This window comes from Acyrthosiphon pisum, chromosome A1 (assembly GCF_005508785.2).
Source record: "Acyrthosiphon pisum isolate AL4f chromosome A1, pea_aphid_22Mar2018_4r6ur, whole genome shotgun sequence".
Lineage (NCBI taxonomy): Eukaryota > Metazoa > Arthropoda > Insecta > Hemiptera > Aphididae > Acyrthosiphon > Acyrthosiphon pisum.
In genome coordinates, this window is record NC_042494.1 from 125,747,322 (window position 1) to 125,763,753 (window position 16,432).

The 16,432-nt window shown below is 32.9% G+C and overlaps 1 protein-coding gene across 5 annotated transcripts in view; it reads left to right on the forward strand.

Moving 5' to 3' along the window:
• The first annotated feature begins 1,538 nt into the window (after window positions 1–1,538).
• The window catches only part of LOC100569256 (protein vein), a 68,800-nt gene continuing 53,906 nt past the window's right edge, over window positions 1,539–16,432 (forward strand). For 4 of the 5 annotated variants that reach the window (XR_001680063.2, XR_511053.3, XM_003246835.4 and 1 more), the window contains exon 1: window positions 1,539–3,001. Coding sequence is in view for 3 of the 5 variants with exons in the window: in XM_003246835.4 (XP_003246883.1) it covers window positions 2,227–3,001 (775 nt within the window). In the remaining 2 variants the exon portion in view is untranslated. The remainder of the gene's footprint in view (window positions 3,002–16,432) is intronic. The other variant, XM_016807306.1, reaches the window with a different exon arrangement.

Genomic DNA, 16,432 nt, shown 5'->3' on the forward strand with positions numbered 1-16,432 from the left:
ATATATCTATGATAGTACCACGGTTTGTTGTTGATGTATAACGCGTTACCTAATGGATATTGTGATATGATTAATTTGAAAATTATTAATAATACTATAGATAAGTATACCTATAATATGTATGTCTAATATCTAGACTGACAAACTGTCTCCGCTCAGAATCGTTTTTCTTATACAGTGATATTATATCATTGAATTCAAATTTAATACTATCCAATATACAGTGACCCACTTGTAACCTACTGTACAGCAGAGCGACATCCACTTACCCACCTTTTTAATAATGGATTGTAAATCCCATATAGAGTATCGTTTGAAAATATAACCCTGAATGTTAAGTAGTGTTTAATCTAAGTATTATCATATTTTGTGATGCGCCCGTCTATGTAGCTATATACATATTGTACAAATGTACAATCCACAACGTCACTTGTACGCAGTCAATACTGTTATAATGCTATAACCATAACTATTGTAACTACTAAATACACTGCGTAAGTACACCTATATATATATATATACGTCATAACGATGATGTTTTTCATTAATCGATGGTGTTGCGTCATAAACATTATACTATAATAATATTTCGATAGGTATAATATTGTCAACATAATAATATATAGGCGATGCGCGCGAAATGTGCATACACATAATATGCATAATTATTAAATACTTAAAAATACATATATCGGGTGATCCATAGTTTATTAACGTAATAATGACAACTTGCATTTTTAATTCCTTATTCCAAAAGAGAATATTTTTTCAAAGTACTTCGATGTATACAATTTTGGAATTTTGGATGAGTATGTTGTCTATGAGTTATGTCTATGTATTTAAATTTTAAAGTTGAGAAAAATGGAGTGGTATAATCTGACAAGCGTACAAACTATGCTTGTCTAAAATTTAAATGCTTACATTTACCTACGTATACCTTTTTTTCCCCCGTTCAAAAATCAGGAATGGGCGGGAACTGTTTATAACAATTCTCTACACCTAGTATCTACGTAAACCTGATAATACTAGGTATGATAATATATTGTTACGGAATGTGAAATATAAAATGTAAACACCTACGTTTTCATCCAAAAGGGTAAAAAGAAGTATACATTTTTACCAAAAGTTTATAGTTTTGAAACGATTTAAAATTATGTAAAAGAAATATTTTCAAAAACATTAGTGTTTTCTGAAATAATAATGAGCGTCGCGTTAAATTATATAATATATAATACATGTATATCGTATTAGTACCTATATGGCTATATATATTAATGATACACACAAACATATATGTACATACATAGGTATAAATACATGTTGTAACATACATATATATTTTTGCATATAACATAATATTATAATATTATTATTATTATGTATCTGTGTGTGTGTGTGTGCGCGCGCGCGCGCAAACTCGTGCGCGCGTAATAAATAAAATAATTAATAACGTAAACGTCCCGGCGGTCGTCCGTCAGATGGCACTGACCAATGAGCGACGGCGGCGGCGGCAGCGGCATCGACGACGACGGCGGCGCGCGACCTCTCGCAGTGTGCTATTCGTAATCGGGGCGTAAGAGTGCACCGGTGCTCGGACGACTTACCCCACGTGCGCGCGTATATCATGCGATGTGCCCCGCCGCCAGTCGTCACATTACCGTTAACGCGTGCGAGTCGAGTGTGAAACCGATTGGTGTTTAGAAAAATACTCCGCTTCATTAGTATTTTATTTGTTGAAAGATTTACAATTTTTTTTGCAAATAAAATAAAATATTAAACGATTGCGTTTTTAGATAATTTTTTAAAATTTTTTTTCCCGTTCGTGTTTTCAATGAAAAATCACTGATCGGTCCCGACGATTGTTAAATATTTCTCGTCGTTTGCATTTCACGGTGAAAAAGAGTCATCCATATAAAATAATACATCATCAATCTGGAACGTGTGCGATCACGATGGACACTACCTAACAGAATATTTCGTCCGCAACAGCATAACAACAACAACGACAACAATAATAATAAATCTACCTATCATAATATTATGTGCCGAGTGACCCTCGCGTGTTTTTCGTGTTGAATACGCGTTAAGTTTTTTTTTTTGTTCTTGTTATTTTCTAAACCGTAGATAAAGCTATATATAGTGCCGACGACCACTTCGCGTCACCCCCAAAAATACCCAAAATACCACCTACCCCCTACATATACACTGCTGCAATGACGGACCCGTATGACGACCGACGCAATCCGTACAAAGAAGTGGGTCGGTGGTGGTGATACGCGCGACATGTCGAATGGTGGTGACGGCGCAGCAGGTGCAGTTTGCGCGTGTGGCCGTCGCCGTTGCCGTCGTCGGGCGGCGTCGTCCTCGTCTCCATCGCCGTCCGTGCTGGCCGTGTGGACGACGGCGTTCGTGCTGGCCGTGATCGTAGGCGGCGGCGGGGTCGAAGCGCTACACTCGGCCGCGGCCGTCTCGACGGCTGGTGGCGGCAGTGCGGCTGCGGCAGCTGCGGCGATGGCGGCGGGCCGGATGGCGCCGTGCGCCCACTTGGGCGACGAGACCAACGACGTGTCGGCCCGGGCGTACGCGTCCGACGTGGTGTTCGAGGGCAAGGTCCGGTCCAAGGGCCCGGTACGGCCCGGGGATGGTACGTATGGCGTCACGTTCGTGGTACAGCGCGTGCACAAAGACGCCATGCAGGCGGTCACGTACGAGGGACTGCGGGTCGGCAGCCCGGTGCGGCTCAACTTTCGCGAGAAGCGCGGTGACCGCGACCCACCGCAGCGGAGGCCGCCGCTCCAGCGCCGGGTGGACGCACAGTGCGTGCAGCGGTTCGCGCCGGCTGCTGGCGGTCAGACCGTTGAGGCCAACATCAAACGCGGCGCCAAGTACCTGGTGTTCGTGGCCGGCGTCGGGCCGCACAACCTGTCCGTGCTTGGCGAACCCGTGCCGCGGACGCCCAAGAACGTGGACGCCGTGCAAAAGGTTCTGTGCAGGGACTGCGGTGAGTACTATTTACCGCGATAATAAGTTAGTAATTATTATTATAGTATCTTTATCATGGTATATATTATAAATTTATACAAAACGCTGAAGTGGCGTATTTAGGGTTTTACATCTTATAGTAGACACTATTCCTAATTCGTCGCCTTTGCCACCCCCTCCCATCCCTCAGAAATTTATATGATAAACTTATATAATTAATGTAATATCTATTTTATTCCAGTCGTCTGCTAGGTATATAAAAAATATAGATTAATTTTAGTAGAATATAATATAGAACATCTTTTTTGACCAATTTACTAATAATTAATGTTTCTTTTTTTCACCAAATAACGTGCACGTAGACAAATAGAAGCTATGCGTTGATATCCGAGTGAATTATTAGGCCAACATTTGCCACCCTTAAAATGTCACCGCTCTAAGCCCTATAGGAATAGGACTGTGCCTATAAATACGCCCGTGTATACTATATATATTAGACTATATTGGGCTCCACTGGCATTTTTAAATTTTACGACTGACATACCTGAACGTGTCGTGATATTTCGCAATTGTAGAAGTCCCAGTATTGGACATATTTACGACCAAAAGGTTAGAACTAGTGGCCTGTATGAAAATGGCCCATTGCCGCGACGGTCGGCGTGCAGGAATAGTGTGGCCACACTTGGCCTCACGGTTGTTTAGTGATACCTATATTATATTATGAGGAATATTTGTATCTATATATGAAAATTGTATACCTACTCTTCATCTGAAAATAATTGTAAATTGAACTGAGAGGATGTCAGTGCACTATCCACTTTCTTCTCTATCTTAGTAATATTACTATTCCTCCGATTCACGCGCTATGTGGCAAATTTTCATTGAAACCGTTATTAGCTTAACTATGAGAATTAATTGAATATTATCAAACTTAACATAATCTGTGTTTATACGTTTGACTTTTTACGATATTTATTTTGAGGCAAACAATTCAATTTAATAAAATACACATAAAGTTTACTTAAATTAAGGTTTAACAATACCTAGTACAATTCACTCTTAATACAATAAAGCTACATTTTCTATATTATGTTGCACGTAAGCCAGATATAGTATACAAATAGTTCACTGATATCGTTTTAAGGATTGAGTCAGTAATGATCATTTTTTAGTTGTCCCGGGACTTACAATTATAAATTTCACAGGGACTGCAAACTTAACTAATATTAAAATGTCTATTAAAATAGTTAAAATTCAGTTAAAACACTATAATAATATAGTACCAATATTACCTACCACATAACGCGTCACTATTTTGCTATTTTTCACAGAGTCTTCACCTAATCCAACTTATCTGTGTTCGATTTATGGTCTATAGACATTTTTGTCGGCTCAAAAATGGTTTTGTGAAATCTCACCCACTCACTCACAAAAAACAACAAAAGTCCCTTCGAAAATAGTAAAACCGATATACGTTTGTACACCCACTACTACTAGTTAAAATTTTACTGCAGCTATTCACTTGAACTTACCTCCTGCACATCGACGACCGTAACTTACAATAATAACATACCTATTATATAGAAATATATACTCGAATGACATAAGCAAACCTTAAAAATTGTATTTGTGAATAAAAAAATAAAAACGTTTACCGATACACCGATTAGGCGTAATATACCTACTAATATTCTACACGTAAACGAATATAATATTATAATCCGCCGTTTTTTACCGCCGCGCGGAACGCCGTTCGTATATACGTTCCCACGTGGAACGCGTCCAAATCATCTATTTTCGGATGGCTGTACAGCGGCGGCGACGACGACTCCGGCCGCCTTGTCTCTCTCGCTTTATCGCTCTCTTGCTTTATCTCTATCGCTCTTTCACTCTACCTATCACACCATCTCTCTCTCACTATATCACTCTCTCTATCTCTCCCAGTACATCTTACTCTCTTTCTCTATCTCTCTCTCTCTCTCTCTCTATCTCTCTCTCTCTCTCTCTCTCTATCTCTCTCTCTCTCTCTCAATCTCCTCTGTCTGTCTCTGCGATAATATGAGTCAGTAGGTTTTCCGACTACGAAATCGTTCACGAGTGCCCACTTTACGCACGCGTGATGTACGCGCGGAGAGATCTGTGCAATGTATTATAATATTAAAAATTATAATTCTGCAGTAGTCGTATGGTTTTTCTTTTTTCTTTACACTGTAGGTGTTTTTTTGCACTATCGCATTTTTCTCATTAAAATATTATAGTTTCGACGATTTTTCACGCCAGATTTGTCGTCGCGGTCATCGTCAGGCGGAATCATTAGGATTTGAATTTTAAAACACATGTGCATAAGGGTTTAAACGTTATAGATCACGTCATTATCACACGATTTAAATCGATACAAAACATAATAAACGCATTATAGCGGGTGTATATTATAATTAAATATAATACCGATTTCGACGATCGTGAATCTGCGGCTCAGGTTTTCGCGTCGTCTCGAATGCGCCGCGATGCGCCGGAGGAGCTAGGCTAGGAATCGTTAACGACTATTTTTGGACGTTTCCGCGGCGGCGGCGACGGCTGCGACATGATATTATGTTACGTAGGGCGGCCAATGACCAAAAACATCGTATATTTTCACTCGTGTGATACCGGCGAAATGTGATCACTTTGTGCGATACAGTTTTTTTTTTCAAAAATTAAATTCACCTTTGATTTTTCCGATTCTTTCGTCATTTATTTTGTGACTTACGCATTATAATAGACTACACGCGTATTTGAAAATTAGTATTATATTATTCGCGGGAAAAATTAATATTTTATTGAGTACTTATACCTATATTAAATAAATGTTAAGTTTTTAAACCGACTACGACTCGCATTTTAATTTCGGACTGCAGAGGTCCTTACCGCTGCTGCTGGATGATGTAATTTATTGTAAACATTATACCATTTTGGCGTGCACAACCGACGTGAAAGTCAACTAGTCTGTCGGTGATTTGTACACACATTATTGCTGATGACCACTAAAATGTAATATATTATTATTATAACATATTAGGTATATATATAAATATTGCAGTTGTCTTCTGAGACACACTGAGAATTATGTGGCCCAGTGATATTTTTTTTTTGCTAGACCACCTCCGCTTATCCTCATAAATGTGAATTATCGACTATAAAAAATAATTGTATACGTCTTAATACATAAATAGGATAAACAAATTCAACAAAGAAAAATAAACACATAGTATTACCTACTATCAAGGAACACGATTCCAGCCACACGAGGGTTAAGACACTGTGCTTTTTAAGCTCGATATAGGTACATAATAATGACAAAATTAATAAAAAAAAGTTTTCCTAAAAGTATACAATTAGCTTTTATTAGCTTTTATTAGCATATATCTACCAACCTACATATTTCATTAATTAATTAATTAAAACACTATGACTGCACAATATTAACAGAAACATGGCTTAAAATTTTAAGATTTATAAAAATGGTTAAATAAGAAAGCCAGTGAGAATACAATATTCGATGTACAATAACTTATAAATATAAATATGCTAATAAAAATTTTTTCTCTGGGTGATTTCTAGCTCCACTCTCGCACCCTTTATAAACACATCTCTAATATCTGTCTATAATGCTGTAAATCTGCCTGTCCATAGTAACCTTGTCTATGTTAAAATTAAGGATTTATTTAAATTCTGATTTTTATAATTTTTAACTTTTTAAGTCTGTATCTACCGATATTATGATATCATTTTTTTTTTTACTAAGAAAAACATTTGGCAGCCGCCGTGGCCATTGTACGTAACATTGCTTTACATAATATAAATATTAATCCATACAGATTACAAGTAGGTATTATAATGTAATTAAAATCTAAAGACCATTTTTCAAAAATATTTATACGTACTTTATACAATTATACCAATTTAAAGATTTGGAGAGTAGCGACCACGCGACTATTTTACCTAAGTTTTATTTGGATTTTACAAACCTGATATAATAATATTATGTATAAAATACTTAAACAAATACTGCATTATATTATATTATGTGGTGTTACAATAAATAATTCTAAATTATGGCCGTGGAGCCGTCCTTGTACGAGAAGTTTGCGAATAATACACACACGACATAATATACTGTAACATATTATTATAGGTGACTGATATACGTAATACCCTGACGTATAGGTTCATAGTCCTTGGAAAACAGGTGACGCGTTTCGTCAAAACGGAATTGACGAGTATCGCAATAATTAATATTATTTATTAAACAATATATTAACGTTCACTCGTGAACGGCGATGGGAAAACGATTTGGGAAACGTATTGAGATCAGACCCGAAGAAAACGGTCGATGGTCATTGTAGTTTTTCTATTATAATATAATATTATTATGATGACTGTCCAGTGGAAAATATTTCGGCTACCCGTTTCCGAGTAAATAAGTCGGGTTTCCACGAATACATCGTGTCATATTGTTTTGTATATACTTATTATGTAGGTAACAAAATGTCGGTTACACAAGTTATCTATGCTACAAGTTACCTATGTTGAATATTATATCAACTCAATACACACAGCGATGTAGGTAGCTAAAATATAGAAACTATAGATCGCTAAGTACTGTATAATACTATTTAAATTAATGTAACAGTCGTTGCCTTCGTCTTGGAGTATTATAAATTATAAATGTATGTATAAAAGAATTGTGTTGATAATAGGTCATAGCACAGAATGTTTTGTGATAAAATCCATTATTCCCACTAAAATTGCGCATATTATATTGACTTCGCCTATAATTATCACGAGTTATCAATCTAGTTTATTATCTATATAATATCAGCTGTGACTCTATAGTCTAGTATATGTGTATATATATACTATAAATTGTAATGTATAATAATATTATGTACGACACGGTACAGTTGAAAGTTATAACTCAGCTTAACATATAAACCATAATGGAAGATGGTCACTCCGACCGTGGTACAAACTTTAACGGAACAACTGCGGTATACGTTTTGCGACCGCGGTCCGCACGGGCCACCGTGGTTACGGTACACTTGTTAGCGGATAACCGTGATACTTTTCGTCGGTGGTCAGACAGTGTTAGAAAAACGACGTATTTTTATCCACGTCCGTGCCCATTGCAAAATTCGATTCCGATCAAATCGTTTTCACGTCATCAATCGCGAATGCATATTAATAGTTATGACAATAATGACAGTACGACGGACATTCCAACGGAAATTTATTAGCGTGTTTCGTAATTTCTTCATGTCAGATGAACTGCATCGCCGCCCGTTTTCCGAGGATTACAGAGGGCAGCGCGTCAAGGTAAGACTTGCGTCTTATTATTATCACCTATATTATTCACGGTAATCGGTCAACGAAAAGTCTGGGGACAAAAAGTATGATATAAAAAAATTCAGGCAAAAAGACTGGACCCATTTTTGTAGGCTGGCGAAAAATCCAGGACTAAAAGTATGGTTTTATAATCAGACGTTTTAACATAGGTAGGTACAGTTAAAATCCTCTAGAAGACTACAGATGATCTATCGACCAATGTTTGTCTACGATTAAATATATTTATTAGACAGATTTTATTAATCAGATAAAAACAATATTTTTTTAAAACTTTTTTATAGTTTTAAACAATTCTGAATATAATATTTATAAATTGTAGGTGTTACTATTAGGAAATTAATAATCTATTAATATTATATACATTTTTGTATTTACTGGTCTTCGTGGGTCTATGCATAAATGATAAATTCCATGTTCAACAAATATTCATGAAAAGATATCAACCTACAAATAAAAAATAATCTAAATCCAGTGTATAGTATCTATAAAATAAATGTTATGTATATATCATATCGTCTGGCCGTTATCTGCAGCACTCACCTCGCAAACTCGTCTTGAATAAAATCGCCATTCACACGGCCGAAACGGTAGGCCCGTAGGTGATTCAAAATCGCGCACTCGTTCATCGTAACTATCGTAGTACGTATATTATAATATACGCAATATTATATATATATATGCACATGTTATAATTTATAAGGGTAGTTTTTTTTTATCGCATACACTGTGAGTCTTGCCTCTGACAAAAATATTTGAAGTGTTCGAGGCAATCGCGGTATTTCGACGACGTGTGCGGTCGTCCATTAATTTCAGGTGCGCTCAGGTAAAATCGAGTGCCGAAAGGCGGAGAAAAAATAACACTATTTATCGATTGATAAATATTATATTATAATGATCCAGATGGGCGAGCCACTATTTTCGTGTCGATAAAATCGCGCGCCGGTACACATATATGTTATATTATTATTATAGCATTTTAGCCGTTCGCCGCTGTCCTCTCTGTCATCGAATGTAGGTACCCGTCCCACGGATCGATTGAATTATCACTTTTGATTTCTTCCGGTACTTATATATATATATATATATAATAATAGCACATAAATCCATCGTTATGACATACCAACCCTCTCCGGATATCGCGTGGACTTATCGATGGTTTTCTACGGATTTGGTTCCCGTGATGATTAAATATAATATTATAATGCTTACGAGTTACGATACAATATAAAATACCTACCTATTATATACTTACCTTCAAAGTTTGTATTAAAATAAACGTGTCTTTGTACATGATGCTCACTACCCGTGTGGAAGACAGATGCTATAGACTGTAGAGTATACTAAATATTATTCTCAAAATTATGATATTTTTCAATTCGACGAGTTTAGATCAATTTCGTATAATATTTTATGCCTATATAAATATTATTAACATAAGATAATTAGAATATACTTACCCTACCATCCACTGAAAAGTTCGTAAAAATTACGACTTTCAATTTTTGAAAACCCATCAGTTAAAAGCGAGAATCATAATATAACCGCGTTCCGGTGCTCGGAGGTGTATTATATATTATAAAGCTTTACACGAGGGATTGTCGGAAATACGAAATTATATCATTATTGTCAACTGCGATCGGTGATTTAGATATTATCATATAACTTAAAGTTTATTGGATCAAAGGACATTGCGATACAAGTATAAACTACTATAAAAGGGATCGTCGAAACATACATAATATTTCCTATATATTATATCATAGGTACCTTCTTATACTATTTGTCTACGTGCGTACAATTTTTTAAGACTTTTCCTGCAACGCCGTAAATACATACGTATTACATGCGTTGTATTATTATTAAAATAATAACTATTTACGTGCGTACTACAGTATACAAAATATAATATATATATCATATTATGCATTATACAACATAAATTGGTTTTCGTCCTAGCGCGCACGTGTGCACGTAATGATTGTGCGATAATCATATTATTTCTCACGATAAATATTGTCAACGAGACAAAAGTACACATAATGTTGTATACTTATATGAAATATACCAATCGATTAGTCCGAGATCCGACGGCGACACGGTTTGTGTGGCATCTCTGCGTATATATCTATCTAATGTTATTTTAATACGCGCATTTGTGATAATATATGATGCGCTCGGTAAAGCACTTGTAAAACGTAAAATCGAATAATAATAACATAATATACATCGTATAGACGGCGGCGGTTGTAATGTAAACACTCGTGGGTCCGTAATGCAGAGACAAAGCAGACGGGTAACGGAGTACCCTCGCGTTCGTTCGTGGGACGAAGAAAAGAATTTGAGAACGTTGTGACGTCTTCACCGCGCGTAAAATATTGACTTCAATTATATAGGGGTCACTAAGGCAATTAATATCTTAGGTGGGCCACTTTAGAAATTCAAAAAGTTTTCGGGGACCATAATAATTTAATGTACAAGTTTAACCAAAGAAAGTAATGGCAAAATAAAAAATAAAAATAAAACTAATGAATAATCAGAAAAAACAAATTTCTTATCTACGGGTCACGTGAAGTTCGGCCACATGACGCCATCTGGTGACCCTGGCCGTTTTTTTGTATACACAAGAATAGGAGACGTAAACATAGACGTTGAAAACATCTAAACCCATGTCGTAGGTATATATATATATATATATATATATCGAATATGTTACGAAATCCGTCAACGGGACCACGCAAAAATTGTTCCGTTTTCTAAAATATATAATATGTACGTAACGCAGACAATTTTTATACATGATTACAAACCGTTTGCACTGCAGGGATCGAGTAAACTTCTTTTTGATTCTTTTGAGTTGTAACGGGTTTTCCATAGTTTTGGACCAGTCTTACAAATAACCTAGGTAGGTGTTGTGATTTCGTATATCGTACGCAAAAACCTCGTCTCCCTTGATATTTGGCACAAGCACGCGTGTCCGCGTGATATAGTGCAACGGCATATTATAATATCACCGGTGTATTATTATTGTATACACACATACAAGCGCAATTTGGGAAGTGTACGAGTGCACTGTGAAACCGTCTAGACAGTAGACACACGCTCGTCTGTGCGGAGGAGTAACACAATATTATAATAATATCATACATACACGCAGTAGGTAGTTGTAGTAGGTATGTAGGTATGTTTATATATGTACATGCTGCAGCAGCGTTATAATTGTCATTGCGCAGAGTTATCGTGAAAATAATAAACGCGACTTAACGCATGACAGTAATAATAATACGAAGGTCGTGACCACCGACTGTTGAAGCGAAAATAATATATTGTTTTAAATATATTTATACATTTATGTACAAAATATAAACTCCATAGTATACATATTCTATTGGTAGAATCTTTTAATGTTAAAAAAAATATATCTCTAAAATTAAGTATAAACGTATTTGGAAATATTTTGTTTTACACAATTTTAAGTAAAAAATTTTTTTCTACTTTTTTATTTTTTTAAATAACAGCATAATATATTTTTGTATAATATGGAAATGTAAAACATTTTTTTTGAAAATTCCAATGCATAAAAATCGTATTTTTAATGAAAAGTAATTGTTTTAGTTATTATACAGGGTGATTCTTTTAAACAACACTCATTAATCATTATTTCAAAAAGTGTACCTACATTTTTTTGAAAATATTTTTTTACATACTTTCAAGTTGCTTATAAAACAATTTTTTTCTTAAAAAAATTATATTTTTAAATATTTTGTATCCTTGTAATTTTTAAGTTTTTTTTACTTTTTTGAATGACAACATAGGGTTTTAATTTTATATTCCAAAGCAGAATATTTTTCTTAATATTTTGATACATGAAAATCGAATTTGGGGCGAGTAGTTTATGAGTTATAAATATTCAAAGTTTAGATGAGCGGAGAAGTGGACAAATATTTCGCGGGGTAACCCCGTATCACACCACTCCACATTTTTATACATCGAAATTCAAAATTCTATGAAAATATCAATTTGTATAATATAATGAAGTCAAAAATCCTAATTGCGTGCCGCCATTCAAAAAAACATAAAAACTTAATATTATAACGTTAAACAAATCTTAAAAAAATATTATTTTGTTGTTATTTCTAACTATATAAAAAATAAAAAGTGTTAATACTTTTTGAGATAATGTATGTTTACTGTGAAACGAATCAATACCTATGCTTAACACGTTGAATATACACGTGATGTACTTAATATAATATTTTACGGTGTCAAATTTAAGTGAATTAATTAATTACCTATAACATAGGTTACGGAATCCTCGCCACCCCCCATCTTCCTTAATTGGTATTTCTTAAATATTATAGCTTTTTTTAAAATAATGAAATAACCTTCAATTTACATTTTTCAAATTAAATAATTTAAAAGGTTTTTCCAGGTGTCAGAGTGGTGACACACGGCACGTAAAAACGATAATAATTATATTATTGTGTTTACAAAATTCTATGCATAGATTGTTTTCCTTGTGTTCTATATTATACGTATAAAATCAAAACCGATTGTTTTGATGTATTTTCTAATGTAAGCATTAGCAATATCGCAATATCGTGGGAATAATAAATAATTATTGTTCTTCATACAATCAAAAAAAAAAAAAAAAATGGTATAAAAAGTATAATACTTTTATATATTATACGGAACGAACTCTATGTGCATTATTTAATAAAAATGTTTTCCGGGGATATATTTTTTATCGTGCATGAATATTATTTTATGAACAATTTTGATAGACGATTATTATGGTATCATTATAGATATTATTCTAAAACACTTAAATACGTTTAATTTGTGTACACAATAATTTCAAATGAACAAAACCAAACAAATTGTGTACGATTGTCGATTTTAGGAGTGTGATGATTTTTGTCCGTAACATTATAAAATGCCTATAACCATTCTCGATGAAGGTGCTTCAACATAGTAGCGTATGTTTACGAAAGAGTATGAGTGCAAAGTGTGAAGCTTTTGTAATTGGAAATAACCTTATAGTTTTATAAATGGTTTTACTTGGCATAGTATTTGTTCTGAACCTGTCCTACTAATTTTATTATTAAGTTGGTGTAAACAATTTTACTAATACATAATATAATATAATATAATATATAATGACAACCATATTAATTGTATAATTCGATACACCCCTTGTGTGTAAAATATTTATTCCAGGTTTTTTAATATGTAATTTCGTCCAAATTTGAACTTAAAATTACTATACAAATAAACTGTGCTTATGTATTTCTTAGAATTTTTGGCAACAGAATTAAATATTTACGTGGAATCTTGTTTTACATTTTCAATCCTTAAATATAAAAGTTGAACATTTTATAAATTTTAACTACAAAATAATTATTCAATTTTAAATTTGATAAATTTTGTCAACATTTTAACTTCAAATGTTTATAAAAAAAAAATTGTGCCTCTGTATTTTAAATATTTTTCAACTGATATTGTAACAATATATCAGGAGCTTTGTATTAAATTTTTACACTTTTTGGCCCAACAGATGAAACTTTATTGATATTTATAAAAAAAAAACTAAAAAATTGAAAACTAAAAATGTCCGAAAACAGCTCAAAAAGAATCAAAATATTTTCAAAATTGTATGGTGTATAGGAAATGCTAATATAAACATTCAGTTAAATTTTCATGTATCTACAGTTATTCGTTTTTGAATTACAACAAAATAAGGAAATCGCTACATTAGAAATCGAGTGAATATCCAATGTTGTAAAAATTTCGATCATAAAAATTTAATTTGACTTTCTTATAAATATTTTTTGTTTGATAAAGGTAGATAATCTTATAAGGAATCTTGTATTACATTTTAAATTTCTTAGATTTAAAAAGAAAAATTTTTACGAATTCTTAACTCAAAATAATTTGCTAATTTTCGTGATTTTTCCACATTTTGTCAATTTTTGAACTGAAAATGCTTATAAAAAAAAAACTGTGACTAAGAATTTTTAATATTTTTCATCTGCTTTTGAAACAATATACTAGGAGCCTTTTATTAAATTGTCAAGATTTTTAGATCAACAAATAAAATTTTATTGATATTTTTAGAAAAAAAACTAAAAAAAAATGAAAACTGACAATGTCCGTAAAGAGCTCAAAATAAGTCAAAATATTTTGAAAATGTTATGGTGTGTAGAAAATGCTAATATAAACATTCAGTCAAAATTTCATGTATCTACGGTCATGTATCTAAGTTACACCAAAAACCACATTCAATTTTGTGAAAAATCGATTTTGCGTAAAAATTCCCGTTTTCCTTAATTTTTCTTTGGTTTTTCTTGGCGCTTTTGAAAATTACTGGGAATTTTAAATTTTGACCTCCCCAATGCACCAACGATATTCACTTTCCAATCGAACCAGATACTGAAGTTAAAAATCGAAGCATTATTTTGACTACTTATCGTGTACACGACACAAAAAAAAAAAATAAAAAAAAAACACACATCATTGTAAAATCAATACATTCATCGTTCCACTCAGAATCTAAAATGTTGTAAATTAAAATGATGTTTAAATTGTTTTGAGACAATATTTAGACAAATCGATATGTCATTCCCTCAAAAGTATTATTCTCTATCTTTTTTGTCACGGGTGACTTTACTCTAAGATTACTTAAACACATAGAAAAAATGATTTTGCGTAAATGCATTTTGTCTATGTTCCGTGTGAGCCAGAGAGAGAAAACTAATAGTGCGCTGACAGCCTCTTAAGCTATAATATAGCCAAGCCTGGGCATACACGCGTTAAAAAGTTAAAAGTTAAGTTAATTTTAACTTTAACTTAACTTTTTTTAGATTTCATTTTCATCAACTTAATTTTTAACTTAACTTATTTTAATTCATATTAACTTCATAAATTACGAGTTACTTTTAATCAAATTCAAGTTTAGTTAATTTATAAATAATTAAATAATAAAAATAAAAATTATTATTGATATTACAGAACCATTTACTAGAATAGGGAATTACAAATATAGTTAAATCAATTTCTTAAATAAATATTTATAAATATAAATATTTTACTAAAGTATAAAGTTGGCTATATTCTCTAATCGTTTTAGACTTTTAGTTCCCTGAAAAAGTATTCAGAGTTTAAAATTAAGTACATTCTTAAATACCATGTTATTTTTATTTAATAATTTAAAAAAAAATGTATAGTACCTATATTATGTATTAGTGTATTAATAAATCAAAAGGTTGTATTTGTGTTGGCATTTTCAATTTTGTATTTTTTTCGTATCTACTTCATAATTCTATTAATTCAGTACCCATGTATAGAAAAGCTATTGGCTATTTCCTGCGTTCAATAATATTTATGATTTTTATTATTTAAGCCATATTTCTGGGTATTCATAAAGATATTATAAAAAAAAAAAATAACTTAACTTAACTTAAGTTAATATGTTAATTGAAAATGTTCATATAACTTTTAACTTAACTGAGTTAAAAAAAAAATTAGGTTAACTATTAACTGAGTTAAAATGTTTTACATTAACTTAACTTAACTCAGTTAAAAATTATCATTAACTTGCCCAGGCTTGAATATAACTAATATATAATATATATTATATACTTATGAATCAAATGAGATTCATAAATGAGACTTTGGCTTAAGAAAAGAAAAAGTATTACTTAAGTTAAGGTTGGTCGAGACCTACCTTAAGCATTGTTTTAGTTATTATCACAATTTTTTTTATTTTTTAAATTATCAAAATTAGTTTCAGCAATACTTATTCTTAAGCATCGACCCTAAAAATTGAATGCGTGAAGATTTTGATGTATAACCAGCTAACCCAGTCATAAAACCAAAACTAAATCCACATTTGGTAAACACTTGTGTTGTTTTTGATTATGTTTGTTTAAAAATACAATATAATTTCGTATAGTCACGATGAATGACCTTGATAAGGTTATAAAAAGCTCCTTTGCAGTGAAACCGACACAGTGTGTGCGCGTTTATGTATTGGGGAGGATAGGGAAGAACGTGGCCGCGCAGAACA